This window comes from Dendropsophus ebraccatus, chromosome 11, assembly GCF_027789765.1.
Source record: "Dendropsophus ebraccatus isolate aDenEbr1 chromosome 11, aDenEbr1.pat, whole genome shotgun sequence".
In the NCBI taxonomy this organism is placed as follows: Eukaryota; Metazoa; Chordata; class Amphibia; order Anura; family Hylidae; genus Dendropsophus; species Dendropsophus ebraccatus.
The window spans coordinates 38,577,785-38,598,838 of NC_091464.1; the positions used below are offsets into that span (position 1 = coordinate 38,577,785).

General features: G+C 41.4%; 1 protein-coding gene across 1 annotated transcript in view; it reads right to left on the reverse strand.

Annotated features, from left to right (window-relative positions):
• The window catches only part of SH3KBP1 (SH3 domain containing kinase binding protein 1), a 249,651-nt gene that overhangs the window by 173,755 nt on the left and 54,842 nt on the right, over positions 1-21,054 (reverse strand). The window contains exon 2 of the mRNA XM_069946144.1: positions 16,480-16,637. Within this exon, the coding sequence (XP_069802245.1) occupies positions 16,480-16,637 (158 nt within the window). The remainder of the gene's footprint in view (positions 1-16,479; positions 16,638-21,054) is intronic.

Sequence of the window (21,054 nt, forward strand, 5' to 3'; positions counted from 1 at the left end):
AGCTCCCAGCTGGCTACGTCACAGCCCGACTGACAGATGCCCCGCTCAGCCAGTCAGCGGCTGGGGTGAGTGACTGCAGTTACTGATTGGCTGAGCGGACTAAATCCCATGAGTCTGTGACGCGGATCCCGGGTCGTGGCATACCCGGAACTGGAGAGAAAATAACAGCCGGTGGAATCCGGGAGCTCTGGCATGTGGCGCAGTGCGGGCCCTGGGAACGGTCAGCATAGTGTGTTTTTTTTATTTCCCCGCCCGTAATGATTTTTTTAGTTTAGGTAAGTGAAGCTCTATGAAACTGTTGTAACATGGTGATATTTTAAAGTGGCACTATCAGCAGGTTTGGGCCAGTGAACCTGCTGATATGTGTCAGCCACTATTTACCTCAGGATTCCAGTGCTGTAAGTCATATTTCCGTTAGGTCCGGCATACTGCTGTTTTCCGCTAATTGCTAATATGCTAATGCTTTACTGTAGATGATTGGTCAGACAGTACTATCTAAATAAGCCAACTCTCTGAAAAGATCCACAGTAACAAAAAGTTATAAAAAGCACATTTTTAGTGCTGCACAGAGACATGCAGATGAGAACACTCTGGAAGTTTCTATAAAGCTCTATGCCAGAACAGACTTTATGGATGTGTCAGGAGGATTGCTGTTGTTGTGCTTTGTGAGCTGTGTTTGTCATCACGTTAACCATCAGTAGTTACCCTCAATGGATCGAGCAGGGTCAGGCCGTGCATTACCGGACACCACTGCAGTACCAGTATCCACTGTAAGGGTATAAACCCACACACCGTATATGCAGCGTATTTACTGCTGCGATACACAGCAAACACGCAGCAAATACGCAGCAGATTAGATCTAAATAACTGAACACAGCATCAAATCTGTACCAACAAATCTGCTGCGTATTTGTTGCGTATCTGCTGTGTATACGGTGTGTGGGTTTGTACCCTAAAGCACAAGAGGCTCTTATTCTCTCTAAGATTTCAACAGCACTTCACTCACTCCAACCCAAATAGCAACTCAAGTGTACAGAAACATAGAAGAAGCTCCTGATCCAACTAGTCTGCCCTGATATTATCTTTATCTTAGGATAGATATACTGTATGTTTACTGTGGAGTTAATAACTGTGTAACGCTCATTCTACATATCTACTACTTGCTTCTGATCTCTCACCCCCCCCCCCCCCCAACTAACCTTGGACTGTGCCCCCTTGTTCTTGTGTATCTTGGCATGTCATGAGAATGAATAAGTAGAAGCCTGTTAAAATGGCTCCTGTCTAATGGACATATCACTTAGTAAGTAAACAGTCAGAACTAAGGATTTAAGGGACTGTCATGTGATGGCTGAATGAATGGGTAAGAGCACCTCCAAAACGGGAAGAATTGTAAGGGTGTTCCCATTGCGCAGTAGATACTACTAAAAGAAGGACAACTGGTGAATGGCAACATGGTCATGGATGCCCAAGACTTACTGATGTGCATAGATAGAGAAGTCTTGTATGCCTGGTTTTGTTTCACAAAAGAGCTTTTTCAGCACACATGGATGGTAGTCTGTGGACTGGATCTGGGAGCTCCCAGCATCATGGTTAATTATGATGTCAAAAGGTACTAAACAATTTAAAAGTTCCCACTAGTGTGCTGCCACATGCTGCCTCCTGTCCACCACTAGCTGGGTACATGTGTGTCACTAAAGCCCCTTTTACATACATCCCTGCACGGACCCATAGCGGGCCATGTAAAAGGACCCTTACTTGGGGAGAAGTGGGGAATGTGTGGCCAATAAGTAAAGGGGATCCAGCAATTGTGCATGCACCTCTCCCTGCATGAAAGCTGAGCTGTGTAAACAGCTGCCAATCTGAAAGGTTGTTTAAGGAAGCAGCTGAGCCTTTCTAATAGGGCCTTAAAGGGGTACTCCAGTGAAAAGCTTTTTCCCAGTAATTGAAACACATTACAAAGTTATATAACTGTGTAATATGCCTCAATCGCCTATCTGCCCCCCTTCCCTATCTTTTCCCCCTCAATCCCCTACCAGGAAGTGAAGTAAACTCATTATTACCAAATGACTGTTGACCCCAGGCTGCTCTGTGGAAGCCATTTTGTGACAATGATATCCTCAAGAGGGAGGCGGGTCTGAGCCCTGTCACGGCAGCCTCCCTTTGTCAGATGACACAGGTTGCTCTGCTCTGATTGGCTAAACAAGATGTAAGCCATCTAACAGGTTTACAAAGTCAGTTAGACATCACAGGAGACAAAGTGCATCGTAGGAAACCCCAAACCAGGAAGTAAAGAAAAAATGAAGACACCAACTGGAGATTCAGAGACCTGCAAACAGCGGGAAATTCAAACGGAGACAGACTCAGGAGGGAAGTGTAAAAACTATGTTTATGATTGATTGATTGTTTTTTTGTTTTTTTTATCAGCACCAAAGTACCCCTTAAGGGCTATGTTTACACTGCAGTATTTTAGTCAGTATTCATGTAAAAGCTAAAATAAGGAGCAAAAACTACACAAAGAATTTATAAACCTCCTTCTTTACTCCTGGTTCTTGTCTAAAAAGCTAATTTATCTGAACATTTTTGCTCTTTGCATCTAGTTCTGGTTATTCCTTTTGAACACTTTGGAAACATCTCTTATTTCCTATGAAATTCTGATAATCTAGAATTTATGAATCTTGGCCTTTTTCCTGCTCAATGAATGCTAGATTTCTTTTAAGGCAGAAGCTGCAATGTTCACACACAGCATACGAAATCTAGGATATGCTGTTTTATAAGCCAGGTTCAGCAATGCTGCAGATTTTTAGCACACATTTTATCTACTGCCATAGTAATACATGAAATCTGCACGTCACATTTATTGATCTCTAACCTGGTCTAATAGCATTCCACTTATCCGATGGGTGAACCTGGCCTAAAGCGTAGGCTGACCACAATGCTGAATGCTGATGGGAATGATTGTACTAGTGACATACTAATAGCCAGTTTGATCTACTCTAAAATACAGAAATGGCACTGGTTGGGGTAGGCTGCTGACCTCTTTGTACCTTGTTGTGATGGCTGTAGAAGTGAATTCTAATAAGGATATAATAGATTCTGAATATTCACACATAATTGGTCTCATTGTAGTCAACGCTGAAAAAAACATGAAGAGTTAGGTTATAAAGCCAAAAATATACTGATCATATTTTTTAGTTCTGAATTTCCCGAGACAGCATCCGTCAGTCTCTAATGGTGCGTTTACACAGACAGATTTATCTGACAGATTTTGGAAGCCAAAGTTAGTAATGGATTTGAGAATAGAAGAAATCTTAGTCTTTCCTTTATGACCTGATCTCTGTTTATAGTCTGTTCCAGGTTTTGGCTTCAAAAATCTGTCAGATAAATCTCTCTGTGTAAACGCACCATAACTCCCAGTTTTATGGGTGTGCTTGGGTGGGGAAAATTTCGACAGCCACCATTCACATTCCACTTGTGAATCACGTATGTTGAATTTGGGAACTTCAGATCGCTGGATATGTCTGGTATGGAAAAGCCATCTCTATGACAACCGACCATTACACCTTTCTCAAAATGACAGAGTTCCAAACTGTGTGGCATCTTACATGGGACTGATGCCGATGTTCTTTACCCCACAATATTTATCAGTGGTGCACGTGACATGTATCCAGACTGCAGAAGTGTCCAGTTACTTTCTGGTAGATAGTGTTTTAAGTGATAGAAATCTAATAGTTTCATTACATCACTTGTCAATAAAAATTAACCCGCTGAATACAATACATCATAGACTGCACTTCTTTTATGATATCACCACCTAATCACATACTAACCTGCTAAATGCCACATACATTAAACTACATAGTATAGAGGTATTGCATAATATACACACTCAAATAAGCCCATATACAAACAACCACCACATAAAAATAAGACAATATGGTACCAAAACACAATGCACAACTCCATAGGTAACAAGATACAACATAAATAAAATATATAAATAAAATAAACCCATGTACAGAATATGAAAATACACCAATAAATAAGCCGATATATGATACAACTATTGTAGAGAACCCTATACAGTATTGTGAAGAGAAAAAAAAACATAATAATCAAAACCACATAAAGGAGACACACTTTACACAATAGCAACAAGCAGTGCAGCAAGAGGAGCAGACCCTAAGGGCCCTATTCCACCGGACGATTATCATTTGCATAATCGTTAACGATTAACGATCTCAAACGACCGCTATTGCGAAAGACCTGCAAACGTTCACTCATTTCCATGGAACGATAATCGTTACTTATGATCGCAATTGCAATTGTTTTTTCTTCGCTATTTATTCGCTATTGCGTTCGTATCTATTGCGAACGCCCGAACGATGTCTTATTCAATGCGAACAATTTGCGAACGTTTTGCGAACGAGCAACAATAAAAATAGGTCCAGGTCTTATAAAGCGATCAACGATTTCTCGTTCAGTCGTTAACTGCATTTCAACCGAACGATTATCGTTTAGATTCTAACGATTTAACGATAATCTGAACAATAATCGTCCGGTGGAATAGGGCCCTAAGTGTGTCACTGCATGCAAGGCAGCTTCCTCAGGAAGGGACCTGTGCACTATGTACGCAGTACCATACTGTTTATGTTATATCATCCTATTTTTGCATTATTTGTAGTTGCCATTACCTTAATTCGGGCTGGTGTGCCAATTGTTGTAAAATGTGCATAAGGTGTAACACTCTTGCCCATATCATGCAGTTTTATATATATATGTCAAGATTTTGCAAGTATTTTGGGTGAGCACTAGTTAGGTTACATATCGTCCAACTCACGAAGTACATTGCTGAACATAGTACTTCACAGCAATGTACTTGTTTTATGACATGACTATCCACTTCCAGTTTAAAAAGTAGGAAAATGTATGGTGCAGATTAGAATCGTTCTTTGATATTTTTAGATTTCTTATATATTTACTGGCTATATATATTTATCAACTATCACATAATTAAAACCTTATGCATCACACCTGCTTTTTGAGCAATGGATTTGTTGTGTTATGTCGTCAATATATCCATATCAACTGCAATTTTCAAATACACAACATTTTCTGACCTTTCAGGAGTGGTGGATTGTCAGCCCTGAAAGATTTCCAATAGATTGGGAAACACTGGGGTGGTAGTGAAAGTGTTCTGGTCATAGTGAATCAGTATTTCCTGGACTATATCCTGAGAAGACGCTGAAGACTTAATCCATACTCGGGGCTGGCTGTATTAGGTTGCTAATGTTGGAGAGTTATATTTCCAGCCCGCTTTTGTCAGGCTGTAACTTTTCCAGACAGTCTGTGCATTTGCTCCTTTCCAGTAATGTATCTGGAGAATAGCCTTCTGAAACGTTTAACATCTGCAACTCCCAGGCCTCTGGGGTATCACAGCCCTAAATACAAAAGGTTTTGGAAATAAAATGCCTGAATTGCTTCACATTTAGAAAAAGTAACACTGTATTACGGTAATTTTTCTTGATTTCCTTTAGTGAATTTACCAGGGTCAAAAGAAAATAGAACAAATTAATCAGGAATCTGACAGTCTGAAATTTCGGCTAATATGGCATCCATCAAAACTGCAACACCAAGTGACGCTATACCAAGGCCACTTCCACCCAAAGTGCCTTAATTCACATCAGAAGGCCACCATACTCTCAGAAAAAAAGTGCCACCAACACACTCTGGCAGTGCTCAATACGATAAATGTGAATATATCGGCACTACCAGGTAAGCTATTGTTGCTCAACAGTACAGAGACGGAAGTCCACATACAATCCAATAAGGAAGGCACTGTGGCACTCAACAACTTGTAAATTGTAAAAGTGGATACTTTATTCCATACGAGAGGACAGTGACAGCAGGGTGCCACTGCATCAACATTGCCAGCCTAATGTAGGCGCTGTTGTATGTTACGGTACAACTCTGTGTATAAATTTATACATTGTTATTTGAGTTCTTATGCGAGTCTCGTAGAACTTCACTAATGTACCTCTTTGATATGCTGAATAAAACGTGGTGATCCTTGGCCCATTCTTATATAATAGACATGTTCACTTGCCAAATAATGCAGAATACAGCTTTTGTCTGAGCAAATAAAGGGACACTAGAGATGTCTGAACATGAGTGTGCAGCAATTGATTCTCGGGGGCTGAAGAAGTTGGATGAAGCCCTAGAGAAAGTCCTGGAAAACAATGCAGCCTTAAAGAGAACCAAACAGCCCAATTGGGCTGATATGGTTCCCGGAACTGCTGTATACAGCTCCTGCAGCAGCCGTGGCACGTACCAGCCGCGGCTGCAGCAGGAGCTGTATACCCGAAAAAAAGGACTTTAATCCCCCTAGCGCCCGAACGTGCCGCGGCTGCTGCTGAAGCTGTATACAGCAGTTCAGGGATTCATATCAACCCGATTGGGCTGATTGGTTCCCTTTAAAGCTGCATTCAACTCCTACAGCCACCACTAATCAAATGCCACAAGTTCAGGTTCTGATGAATCCGAGCATGCTTAAAGAGAACCAATCACCTAAAATTAACTGTCCCTATAATAAAAGATTATCTCTCCCTAAATCTATTCCTGAAGATACAGACTGCCTGTGCAGTCTGTATCTTATGCTTTTACCTAATCCTGTAAAGCGGAGCAGTAAGGACGGGGGCGGCCATCTTGATGACGTCACAGTGGTGCGTTCCAGCGCTGGAACGCAAGGGACGTAATCAAGATGGCGCCCGGCTTTACTGCACCGCTACAGAGGACTGGGTAAAGTATAAGATACAGACTGCAAAGGCAGTCTGTATCTTCATGTAGTTTATTTCTGAAGATACAGACTGCCTGTGCAGTCTGTATTTTATACTTTACCCAGTCCTCTGTAGCGGTGCAGCTAAGCCGGACGCCATCTTGATTACGTCCCTTGCGTTCCAGCGCTGGAACGCACCAGTGACGTCATCAAGATGGCCGCCGCCGCCCTTACTGCTCCACTATACAGGATTAGGTAAACGCATAAGATGCAGACTGCACAGGCAGTCTGTATCTTCAGGGACATACTAATAGGCCCAGTTAGAATAGACATACATAGTGATCTCGCGCTGTATAGCGCGGGATCACTGTGTATTTACAGAGCGGCTGCAAAGGCTCATGGGAGCCCTTCCCGCCGCTCGGCATGCCGGGAGCTTCCTGTCTCGCGCCGGCTCTTTTGAAAAGAGCCGGCGCGAGACAGGAAAAGAGAATGTGTATATTGTAAAATCACGGGCATAAAAGTACATAATTCCAATTACAAATATTAATAAAATATTAATTTACAGCTAATTAGCAAAAAAAAAAAATTAAAATTTCGGCCATGATTGGTTCTCTTTAAGGTTTGCTCATCTCTAGTGGACACCATTACCGGAACAGTACAACAACATTAAACTCAAAATTGAGTGTCGACTCCACCTATGTCCAGCGGGCAGAGGACCCTCTGTTCACCAGAATCTGCAACAGAGTTCCCAACACAGATGTGATCCTAGCCTAAGGCAAACATGGTTTCTGGTTGCAAATGTGTAATGGTGTTTTATCCAACAAGCTAAAATAAGTTGTTTAGAACTTGTGTTTTCCTAAAACAGCATATGTATTGCACTGAAGCATGAAAGTAGCTGCCAAGCAAATTGCTGTGACCAGGACAGAACACACACTAAACAAATAACAGCCAAGACACTACGCCAATGATGTGTCCATGTTTGGTAGGAAATATTCTATTTCTCTGCGGTGTATACGGCATAGTTTCAGATGACCATTAATACTAATAGCAGCCCTAATATATAAACACAGTAACCCACGCAGCATAATACAATCATTTCATTGTTCTTCTATTCGTATTTCCAAATTATTTTTTCACCGGAAAGAGTCAGCACAGAACGAGTTTACACAATATCATCCTACCAATACAGTTATAATTATGGACTAGATAATGGAGGAAGCCCAATAATCTCATGGTGAGTATTATCGGTTTTCATGGTAAGAATTATATAATATGCAAGGTTATTTCTGCAGTCAAAATGCTGAAAACCACAGTGAAATCCCAGGAGAACCCATTTTTGTTTAATAAGGTCTGTTGGGAATCTACTGTGGTTTCCATCTGGATCTGTCAAATGATGTATCAGTCAGTGTTATAAATGGAAGCCATGATGTTACTTCAAACATTGGCAGAGGTGCCCGATCGGTGGCCTAAGGCCACATGCACACCACAATGCCTCTCTGTGCTGTCCCAAACCAGCAGAGCATAGATGTCCTTGTCTGTTTCCTGACAGAAAATGTAGCTGTCACTGGAGAGCATCATTGATTGGAGTGGTATCATTACATGGCACCTCAGTTCTTTTGTCCCTACACCGATATACAAATAAACCCACAGGTATCGGTGAACAGACGTGCAGACCCAGAGCTTGGGATCTATATGAGAGCGCCCTCTGCTGGCTATTAACAGGAGTAGGGGCAGTTAAGTGCTTAGAGTACATTGTCTGACTGGTAGTAATGGGGGGGGGGGTCTAAGCTCAGGCACTGTAACGGACACAGTTATGGGGGCACTGTTATAGGGGTGCACAGTAGGGCTGTACGAGTTCTGTTTAATACAATTTAAAGGAACAATCTAGGCAAAATGGTCACTGTGTTAAGTCTAGCGATGGCCTGAGGGGGCAGTGCATAACTACTATTCACTGTTACTAGTGGGGTACCACAGCGGTCAATTCTGGACCCCATTCTCTTTAATATATAATGACCTTTTAGAGGGATTGCAGTGGGAGGTATGTATTCCTGCCTGTGATACTAAACTGCATAAAGTGGTTAACATTATAGAGGAGCTAGATAAGTTTAATGCTTGGGATAAGAAAGGGCAGATGGACGTTCAACACTAATAAATGTGAGGTCCCAAACATGGGAAAGAAAAAACGATGGCGGGATAACTTACTCACTGGGAAAACACTGGGTAAAAGGTTAAAACTCACATGGATTAGGTATGACGTAAAGGGGTATTCTGCTCACAATAAACTTTTAATATGATGCTGCCCTTGTGTTCCCAATAGCGAGAGGATGGGTAAGCCACTGAAAGACATCAAGCAAATAGCAGCTGAGCTGTAGTTGTCAGATACGGCCACTACACAGTGAATGGAGACAACTGCTTCCGACCTTCTTCACTGTGTAGTTCAGGCCCAAACAGCTGATCAACGGGGGTACTGGGGTCAGCGCCCTGCCACTCAGTGACTAATGAGCTTTCCTGTACATAGGCCATCAGTCAGTTTTGCTTGAAAAACCCTTTAACTTGAAAACCACTAGAAAGATATTGTAAATGCAATATGCTAAATAACAGTATAAACTGGCATTGCATGCAACACAAGGTATTTTACAATTACTTTTGCATCTTTTCCCTCTGTCAAAACCCTGGTGAGTTGATCAAGCACTGTCTTGTTTTTGGGTAAGATCTATCATTAGTATGGCTGAAATGCAAAGAAAATAACCAAAGTGGCAGGGAGCATCTGTAAAGCACCAGAACCCCTTTCTGCAGGCTACCGTTTGGGGTCCCAGCACTCTGACCCCCAATGATAATCTCTGACATGTTTCCATGAACTGCCGGATAGAAGTATACAGCCAGGGCATTGGATCCCGACCTCAAGTCAATTATTACCACTTTGTAGCATACTTTTCTGTGTTAAAAGCCATTTAGTTTTTTTTTTGCTTAGAATTGTGGTTGCTATGGCAACTGTACCCGCCATCCTGTGTGCCTCCTAGATATGCATCTAGTCCTCGTACCTTCTGACAAGACGCTCAATTTCAGAATGAGTAAAACCGAGACTGTCAGGCCTTCTCGAGCATTAATGAAATGGAGCAGCAAAAAAGGGGGGAAAAAAGTCGCTGCTTGTGTTCTAAATAAATGTAGAAAAAAAAAAGAGAAAACATTTACCAATTTATGTTTTACTGTTAATGTTACATCCATGTAACCATGGCTGTCACAGTAACAGATACAAGTACATATGGTAGAATTCATATTCCAGAGTTAGGGCAAATTCACATGGGCGGATCCGCAGCGTAAAATTCACTGTGCCTATTACTTTCAATGTGGATACATACTCGCAGCGGGAGTATGTACGTAAAAGTCCCTTTAGGCCCCCCCCCCCCCCCGCCAGCCGGAGCATACTTTACCTCCTCTCCGTTCCACTGACTGGCTGAACGGGACGTGAAGACGCCAGGAGCCCCCGAAGCAAGCCAGAGCAGGGAAGAGGTAAAGTATACTCCGGTTGGCGGGGAGTTAATGGAGCTTTCACGTATATACTCCCAGCGGGATGTAAATCCCGCTGCGAGTATGTATCCTCATTGAAAGTAATAGGCATAGGTTCCGCAGCGGATTTTGCTGAAAATTCGCAATGTAAAATCCGCTGCAGATCCGTCCGTGTAAACTTACTCTTAGGGTACAAACCCCCACACCGTATACGCAGCGTATTTTCTGCTGCGATACACAGCAGATACGCAGCAGATTAGATCTAAATAACAACACAGCATCAAATCTGCACCATCAAATATGCTGCAGATCTGCTGCGTGTCTGCTGCGTATACGGTGTGTGTGTTTGTACCCTTAAAGGACAACTCCCGTGCTGCTAAAAAAAAAACTGAACTGAACAGTTGGTGTTATCATTTTTTCTTCACTTCCTTGTTTGGGCTTTCCCATGATGCACTTTGTCTCTTGTGATGTCTAACTGACTCTGTAAAACTGTTAGATGGCTTACAGCTTGCTCAACCAATCAAAGCTGAGCAACCTGAGTCATCTGACAAAGGGAGGCTGGCCAAACAGAGCTTAGACCATTTTTCCTCTTGATGATGTCATTGTCACAAAATGGCTTCCACAGAGCAGCCTGGTGTCAACAGTCATTTGATAAGAATGAGTTTACTTCACTTCCTGGTGGGGGGTTGAGGGGGTAAAAAATAGGGAAGGGGGGTAGATAGGTGATCGTAGCATATAACAAAGTTATATATCTTTATAATGTGTTTCCATTACTGGGGAAAAGATTTTTGCCAGAATACCCCTTCAAGGTTAGGTTAAAACTGAGTTTTTGCTGTATGTTTAACATATCCATTTAAAGGGGGGGGGGGGACGGATACAAAAAAAACTGAAACGGATACTGTTGTATGCTCAGCCCCTTATAATGAAATACTAGAATAGAAGCAGTGAGTCAGGGAAACAAAAATGTAAATCTCATAACTGTATTGGCATGCAGGGAAGTCAGCAGACATGCACCTATGGGAGCTCTGCTGACAGTTTTCTAGTCTAGGAATGAAGCAGACAATATTTTTAGTCTTAGTCAAGGAATGCAGCAGACATAATTTTTAGTCTTAGTCTAGGAATGAAGCAGACATCATTTTTAGTCTTAGGGTGGGTTCACACTACTGAATTCTCGCGGACGTATTCCGCGATCCGCTGAAAGAAGTGACATGACACTTCTTTCAGCGTATAGCGGAATACGCCAGCCCATAGAATGGTGTCTATGGAGCCGGCGGAAAGGCGCGCCCCCGTGTGCGCGGACACACAACGGAATTCTGAGGACATTGTCCGCGCGAATTCCGTAGTGTGAACCCACCCTCAGTCTAGGAATGAAGCAGACATCATTTTTTGTCTTAGTCTAGGAATGAAGCAGACTTCATTTTTAGTCTTAGTCTAGGAATGAAGCAGACATAATTTTTAGCCACCAATAAAATTGTACTTTTTGGTAGATGAGGTACAGGAATGTGTAATGACATGTATGTCATGTTAATAAATACATAGACTATGGCAACGTTCAACCTCATGTATAAACGACCAACAGGTGACTTACAGTCCCAATGTAATCCTAAGTCGTCATACATGATTTATGAAAGTACTGGTCACATGGTTCCCTCGTAAAGCAGGAGCTGAGATCAGGTGCACCCCCTATAGTTACACCTGTTATGTGTCATATACTAATATTTTTTTGTAGGTGGTAGCAATGACATAGGAGGGGCTCTAAAAGACCCAAATATTAAAATAACAGGGAAGTGGTCTCATATTTAACAAAGTAGAATCTGTTATCTAAGAAAAGGAAAGTGTGAACAAAGGGAAAAAATAATGCAATCTGCAGAATATAACTAGTGAACACACGTGTATACGTATAGTCCATGAGGTATGTGACCTGTCACCTTTTTCAATAGATGAGCTGAACACACAAGACACATAAATCATCTTCTGACATTGCGCCAACTTGCACAAAATCCAGTCTGACTCAGCTTAAGCGTATCAGGAGTCACAGCATGTACTACCAACGCCTACTACTACGTACAGTATATAACCACTACCTACAATATATATAATGTAACTGAAGATCCTGATATTGCAAAGTGCTGTTTGGTTGCTGTAAAATCATTTACATAAGTCAGTAAAGTAAATCAGACAACTGGGCCCTGGCTGCATGAGTTGTACGGAGACAATCCCCTTCCATAAATCTGATCATGGCGATTTTCACGCACAAATGACCAGTTTTTTATTCCCAGCTGATGATTGCTTGGAAGTAGGGATGAGCAAAGTTACAGTACTAGCAAAGCACTTTGCTTCAATATTACTGTATATTCGCTCATCCCTACTTGCAAGTTACATGTAACCATTTGTCCTATATACTATATGCTATATGCCATCAGAGTTGTCCTAGCAGTACAATGTCTGGGAGGTAGTGCTGCTCTATATCTACTTCTAGGACAGGGCTGAAGCTGCCAATACACATTAACATGTTGGCAGATTCCCCAAATTCGACAATCTAATACTGAATGCATGAGGATCTTTCACGTTTCAAAGGCTTCAACATGCTCAATCCTTTCTGGTGCCAGGAGATGTGTCTGGTGGCAGCTTCTTTTCCTTCCTCACTGATATAGGCATGTACTGTATGTCCAGGTAACCTAGGCTGCTTGGAGTTAGGGAGTTGGAACTATGGAGTTAGGTAAGATAGCAAGCGTCTGACCCAGAGCTATAGGGGTTTATAACCAGCTAAATAGAGAGCAGCATATCTGTCCACATTCTGATCTCTGCAGTCAGAGAGGAGCGCTCTCCTTATCTCATGTAGTGACTTGCTATATATTCTGAATGAGAATAGATGATACAACATAACACAAGATAAGTAAAGCAATGGATCTGCATTACTGTTATTCAAATGTGAACTATTACATTTTGTATAAGGATGCCATTGTCATTCACATTCAGAGCAGCCATTTACCTGGCTATGAATGCACGGCAGTAAAAAGCCTTCCTGAAAGAAGGATCTCTGATAACCATGTAATAGACCACATCAAATTTCTTCTTGTCTGGCTTTAATCCAGTGATAAAACATTGCATTACGAGCTGTTATATATCAATTCTACAATGGGCTTTGAACAGTGTGGCCTTTGCTGCAATATATTCTATATATGGATGACAGGAGCTATGAGCAGGGGAAGTGGCTGGAGTTCAGGCGTCTCCGCTCTACAGCGCCAAGCACACGGTCAGGTGTTTAGCTCTGTAAACTTGGCAGCTTTTTAGTTTTCTACAGTAAAACTCTAGTTAAAGCCGAGCACCCAGAAAAAAATCACTACTGAAAACTATAACAAAAAAAGGAACCAATGTGAAAGCAGGAGAGGAGAAGCTGATCTCTGGGATATATAGGTTTATAAACCCCAAATGGACGCATAGGGGAAAAAAAATCCTGGATGCCTTAATATTAGAATTATTAGGAAAAAACAAGTTAATCAACAACCAGGACTAATGGTCCGTTTACACAGAAAGATTAGCTGACAGATTATATGACAAAGATTTGAAGCCAAAGCCAGGAATGGATTTGAAAAGAGGAGAAATCTCAGTCTTTCCTTTATGACCTGATCTCTGTTTATAGTCCAATTCGGGTTTTGGCTTAAAATCTTTGGCAGATAATCTGTCAGATACTCTTTCTGTGTAAATGGACCCTAACTGTTTTACTGTTCACACATGTTGGAGTTTCATGTTGGACGGCTAGATGGAATGAAATGAATGCAAATCAATTACTGCAATTAAACCATGCATTCACATTTTTATCGCTGCGTTTAGTGCGATTTTTACATGCGAGTTTTGATTTTCACATGATTTTTATGTGAAAATCAAAACTCACATGTAAAAATCACACCAAACACGCAGCGATAAAAACGCAGCGTTAAATACGCAGCGATACGGTACGTGTGAGGCTACCCTAAGGGTGCGTTTACACAGAGAGATTTATCTGACAGATTTTGGAAGGCAAAGCCAGAAACAGACTATAAACAGGTAACAGGTCATAAAGGAAAGACTGAGATTTTTCCTCTTCTCGCATCCATTCCTAGCTTTGGCTTGAAATGGTGTACCTGGTCTACAATAATGTTCAGGTAAGTGGCACATGTCAAAATAACATACAGATGACATTCTGGTTCTGATATACTGTACACTACAGCAAGGACCTTATGAAACTGCTATTTAGTAACTATGTAAATACAGTATATCTGAGAACTGGAGATGTGGGATACAGGTATCCGTTCTGTCCCACTCACAGACCAAAGATTATTACTGGTTGGGAAATAACCCAAGAAAGTTCTAAAGTCTGACAGATGGGGTTACCCTGATGGGCCTCATATGGTCGGTCTTATATACTGCATGCTGCCCATGAAAAGACATTCATTATAAATGCTCAGAGGCTAAAAAGTTGTACTGAACAATGGCCGTCCCAGCATAACATCCTCTTTTATTTAGCACAGTCATTTCTTCATAAGAATTTTTAAAAAGTAACACCTATTAGATGTGCGAATTATTAATAACCTGCTAGGATGACTGGTTTACAGTATGTGAGATCAGTGTGATAAGCGTGACATCTCACTGTATGCAGTTAAAGAAACACCAGATGACACAAAGTAAAAAGATCATGTAAATGACTGTGAGAGACTTTTTTGTTGTTGTTGCAAAAAGTACACGATTTCTCCCAATACATTACTAACACTTAGACCTGTAGTTGACTGTTTTTCAATGTAGTAAAATATTCACAGCAATGCATTCCAGCCTTCCAGCATATGTTGATTGGTTGGCTTATAACTATCCCCCCCCCCCTCCCCTTACTGAAAATTCTTTTTTTCTTTTTTTTTATCCCTTATATATAGGAAATTGTTACCCTGTCTGCTTTCGCCACCCAAGTCCCCAATGGAAAAATACTGGGAAAGGGTGCTGGGTATATCGCAGATAGATGGAGGTCTTTTCGCATTACACACCTCTCGAATGGGGAATTGCAGTATGTAATCCAACCCTTCACTCAAAGTACTTCAAAGGGTCATGAGCCAGCTTAAATTTTGAACCATCGCCCAAGTGGTCTTTTCCCAATTGCAAATCTCTCTGAGTCTCCTCGGTGAACGGGCAATTATTTAAGTATCCACAGATTTTGTTCTCCATTATATTGCTCTCCATGTGTATTTATGACAGTTTTCTGTATTACATGTGTATTATATATCAGATCTCTAGGTTAACTCCATCCAGGGTTTAAGTTGAGTGCATGGGCTTTATAGTTATGTTATGTATTTGTCTTTATTTTGTATTTGAACGGGACATGCAGGCACACATACCTGCCTTTGCAACTGATACTGGCTCGTGAAGTGTATTGACGATACAACCTGTATTGACGATACTCATGGGACAACTCTGTCCTCCATCTCAAGCCCCTGTTACACAGGGCAACTGAGAGGTGCAAACGAGCACTGTCAGCGCTATCTTGCTCCTCGTTCCTCGCTCGCTGCCGCCTCTATTACACACATCGGTAGTGAGCGTGTGAGTGCAGAGGGGACCATGGGGAGCTACGGGGGGGCTGATCATTAGATCATCCTGGCAGCCTATAGAAGATAGCAGCGATGTGCTGCCACCGCTCCTGTTCAGCAGAGTGACAGCAGCAGACTATTGTTATATAAAAGACAAACAACTGCAACGATCAGCTGACATCGTTCATGTCGGCTGATCGTTGCCTTCTATTACACAAGACGATTATCGGCCCCAACGACCGAAAATCGTTTTGTGTAAAAGGGCCTTTAGAGTCTGATTGAAGCCTTTACAGCTGTCGCTAGGACACCTGCAAGATGCTTTTTTCTGGACCTTTGCTTATCTGGGCTGGAACCCTGCCTACGCTGCTTTGATAATTTTGTCTTCGCAAATCCACGCCCTATGAGCCTTTATTGTCTGCATGCCTTGTAAAATTTGGAAAATGTTGAACAAAAAAGATAGAAGTACACACAGACCGTATTTTTTTTAGACACAAGTATATAACAGAGAGTAATGAACTTTGGCATGGTACTTAAAAACTATAATTTATCCTCCTGGAATACGCTACTCTTGCAGCTTCTCGCATTTGAGCTCTAAAGTCTTTTAGTCTAATATTTTTCATGAATGATGCATACATAGTATGTACTCACTCTTACAAAGTTGTCAGGGAATAGCCCTCTCCTTCCTTTCAACTCTCCTTCCCACCATCCGCCATCTTCTTTCTTGATTTTGGTGATGATGTCACCCGCCACTATAGTCAGCTCGTCATCATGCTGAGCCTTGTAGTCAAACTCCACAATCGCATCCACTGCAAAGATAGAAATGATCACAGTTTAATAAAAGTACACTAAGTGTTACAATGTTACTCAACCAATCACCAACAGAATGCTACAGTAGGCTCACGTTATGTAAATGTGTTTAGGGTCTGTACTAGGAAAGCATGCCATACACAGCTATAGACCTCCCCCAACCCAACAGAGTGGTGGTGTTTTGTTTGTTTGTTTGTTTGTTTTTACAAATTGTTATAAATATGTTTTATTTATAAATCTTGAACACAAAATGTCCAAACAAAGTAGCAGTCATATCAAGATTATTGGGAAGACAGAAGCAATGTCCAGGTAATACAATACACAATTAATGGTTGGAGCATTTAGACTGACTGTAAACCTGTTAAGGGGAAGACAGACAAATAACTGTGTTGTCTGTATTGTATTATTATTAATAATAATAATAATAATAATAATAATAATAATAATAATATAAATAGTTCTACATTGGGGTATAAAGCGAAGGAGATGTTAGCAGAGCCTTATGGTGCGTTTACACGGATCGATTATTGTTCGAATTTTCGCAATAACAATCGCATTTGAGCGATAATCGGCTCGTGTAAACACAGCAAACGATCAAGCGACGAGCGAAAAATCGTTCATTGTGATTTTTCAACATGTTCTCAAATCCTCATTGGTTGTTTGCTAAAAATTCGCAGATCTCTTCATGTAAACAGTCTTTCAAAGATTCACCCCATGTGTGAGATAGGCTTAAGTGATCCTAAACGGATCGAAATAACGATTTTTCTAACAAATTTTCTAACTATTTACTCATCTAAGTGGTGATCGTTATAAAAACCAAATCTTGCTTCAAAATCGTTTAACGATTGATTGGGGCGAATTATCGCTCCGTGTAAACGGACCATAAGATGAGCACATAGACCTGCATTATAATTCTTGATGTTAATATATACCTAAAAAAAATCCAAATAGCAATTATCCTTCATATCTGTGTGGGAGCTCTGTTCGCAGAGTCTGCTCAAATCCTGCTAAATAGACGGACACCAGATAGGAACGCCATGGAACCAGTTAAAGTCAATAGGATACAGTGGTGTAAATTGTGCAACAGATCGCCCAGCTCCACTTTTGAGCAGTGCCCTAAGCAGAGCCTTTGATGCAGATGAATCAGAAGATACATCCTCATCCTCATATGGACTCATCACAAGACAGATTTGCAATCAACCTTGCGAGAACTCTGTTGGTGGCCATACTGGTTACCGTGTAGGCTTCCCACAATTGATTGTACAATATATATACAATATATATACAATTGCAATATATATTTGTCTTTTTATGATCTAGAACTGTATTCAGAATGTCTCAGATCTTCCAGAATTCCTTGCCGTCTTAAAGGAGTTTTCCAAAGTTATCCTATATGCACAGGATAGCAAATAACTAGCTGATTTGTGGAGGTTCCGACTGTTAGGACCCCCACAGAACCTGAGAACAGAAGATTATCTGACTATGTAATCTGATTTTTGAAGCCAAAGTCGGGAGCAGACTATAAACAGAGAACAGGTTACAAAGGAAAGACTGACATTTCTCCTCTCAATTCCATTCCTCGCTTTGGCTTAATATATCTGTCAGATAATCTGCCTGTGTAAGCGCATCACTACTAACCTTCTGCAGGAGCACAGCTGTGTCTGACAACAAGCTTGTTGACGGTTTTCTTTGTAAACCAATAGAATTGTTAATGCAGCTCTAGACTACATGACAAGGGTCCTGACAGAATGCGTCGTGTCACCTAATAATATTACATTTATTTGTGTAGCACCTACAGATTCCGCAGCGCTACACAATATGCTTCAATTATCTCTCATGTAGTAGACATACGTATAAAGTAAACCTTTTATTCTTTGAGCCTGTATTACAGCAGGGTCAGATGCAGGTTTGTAGAGTGGCTTTCATACGGCATGTCATTGCTGCTGTTAGTGCTCAAGTCAAAGATCTGTAATGAAATTACCGATGATGGTAATTTCTAGCATGTGAAATCAGAAAACTTATGTATGTGGAAGTCACCTGGGAGTGTAAAGCTTTACAATAAGTATTCTAGAGAAATAAACAGCAAATACAGCCCCAAATTCTATGATACAGTATGTGAGATATCATATGAAGCAATTATCACTAAAAGTGAAAATCCCACTATAAAAATACAAATTGCCGTGAATGCATATATAAAACTGCTACTAAAATACTGGAAATACCAGCACTGTATACACTTGCAGATTTATACAGTGAAGGGGTTATTAATGAACTATTGGCTCAGATGAGGGAAGTTATTTAGCAGCTTTGTATTCCAGTGGAAAATGGGAGTCGGCACACATAAGTTGTTCTTCCAGATAATAAACATTCACTATTTCATAGGTACAGGTTGTATTGTCAGATTATAACAAGTATAGCCTGGTAGAGCGTTCTCTCTTTATAATAAACTATTTCATAGCAAGCCTGTCTGGCAGAAGAAATTCACTATGTAGTCGTGTTTATGTGAAACTGGAGTGTATGAGTGGTGAAAGTTGCCAAATGTATTGGTAGATATTGCACTTGTTAAAAGGAACCAGTGAACTTAAAGGGGCTGCACGCTATGGGTAATACCATTTTGTTAGAATGGTCCCTAATGATAATCTTATAATAGATGGTCTGCTGATGGGATTAACTATTTAGGTTACCCTAACCAGACAACCTCTTAAGAGAAACCCATCGTGTTGAATGGGCAATCTGAGCTCTAATAGGGAAGAGAGCAACTCGAGCATGCTGAAGTGCAATTGTTTGGCATTTGATTACCGGTGGCTGAAGATGTTAGATGAAGGCCTTGTTGCATCCATTTTTTCCAGGTAGCCCTTAGGGCTGCAACTTCTTTAGCCACCAGTAATCAAATGCTGAACAAATGGACTGGTCAAACTGGTATAGGGTTTATTGGGAAAGTTTAGTGTATAACTTTTAACTTATTAACTTAAATCTCTGCTCATTCTGGGCTTAGGAGTCCAGTGGGTGGTCCTAATCAGTAGCTGACACTTACCTGTAGAAGCATATGCATACAGGAAAGGCTATCAATAAGTGACACCGCCCACTAGACTCCTGAACCCAGAATGGGCAGTTTTACATTATACAGATTTTTTTTTTTCTAATAAATCCTATACAATACGGATGAGTGAACCTGTTAGAAGTTTCCCAGGACTGGATGGAGCTTTTCCAAGCACCCGGAGCGGAGCAGTACAGAGTTCAAAGGCAGCTGGTTGATAAGCCGACGGTCGAGCCTAGCGATGCGCTTCTCTCTAGTACTGTACATTTGCATATCCTTACTATATAGTAATCTGCTCAGCTTCTCTAGCCCAGTACCATGATATTGGTAGTTTGGACAGCATTTTCATAGTGACAGGTTCCCTGTCGTATTTGATCATAGTGTTCTAGTATTGGCCTTGTACAAAACCAATGCTAATACTGTAAAAAGCCATAGCACTCCATGATTGTGCAATAACATAAAATCCAAAAGTTTACATGAACGTCATGACGGAGGTGCCTGGAGTCAGCCCCTCACCCATCTAATACTGAAAGTCTATTCTAAGGATAGGCCATCCATTTTTAAACAACGGCTAAACCTTTTCATAATGCTATAGTAATAACATTTCTGGTATCTCTCAAGTCTTCTCCAGGACACTATATCCAATGAAAAACAACAATACTGTGCCACAAAAAAACAATGCCTACCACCATTTCTTTTTGAGCTTGCAGTTTCATGCAAGGAAAACCACTAGAGCAGGGGTACTCAACAACTTTTAGTGAAGGTCCACTTACCGGGGTCTATTGTCAGGTGAAGGTCCGAGCTGAACGTCAGTAAGAAACGTGTTTTGTTACTTTTCACAAACGTTCAACTATCTACATACAGAATTGCTGCTTATTAGCAGGAAAACTGGCATATTTTCTCTTTCACCAGCCCTTTGATATTAGGTACAAAGGGGGTGACTGCCCTTGTAGTATATAGCCCCCCTGTTGCTCCCCCAGTACTGTATAGCCCCCCTGTGTGCTCTCCCCCAGTAGTATATAGCCCCCAGTTGCTCCCCCAGTAGTATAAAGCCCCCCTGTGCACTCCCCCCAGTAGTATATAGCCCCCATGTGCTCTCTCCCTGTAGTATATAGCCCCCGTGTGCTCTCCCCCAGTAGTATATAGCCCCCTGTGAGCTCCCCCCAGTAGTATATAGCCCCCCTGTGAGCTCCCCCCAGTAGTATATAGCCCCCTGTGAGCTCCCCCCAGTAGTATATAGCCCCCTGTGAGCTCCCCCCAGTAGTATATAGCCCCCCCAGTAGTATATAGCCCCCTGTGAGCTTCCCCCAGTAGTATATAGCCCCCCCAGTAGTATATAGCCCCCTGTGAGCTCCCCCCAGTAGTATATAGCCCCTTCA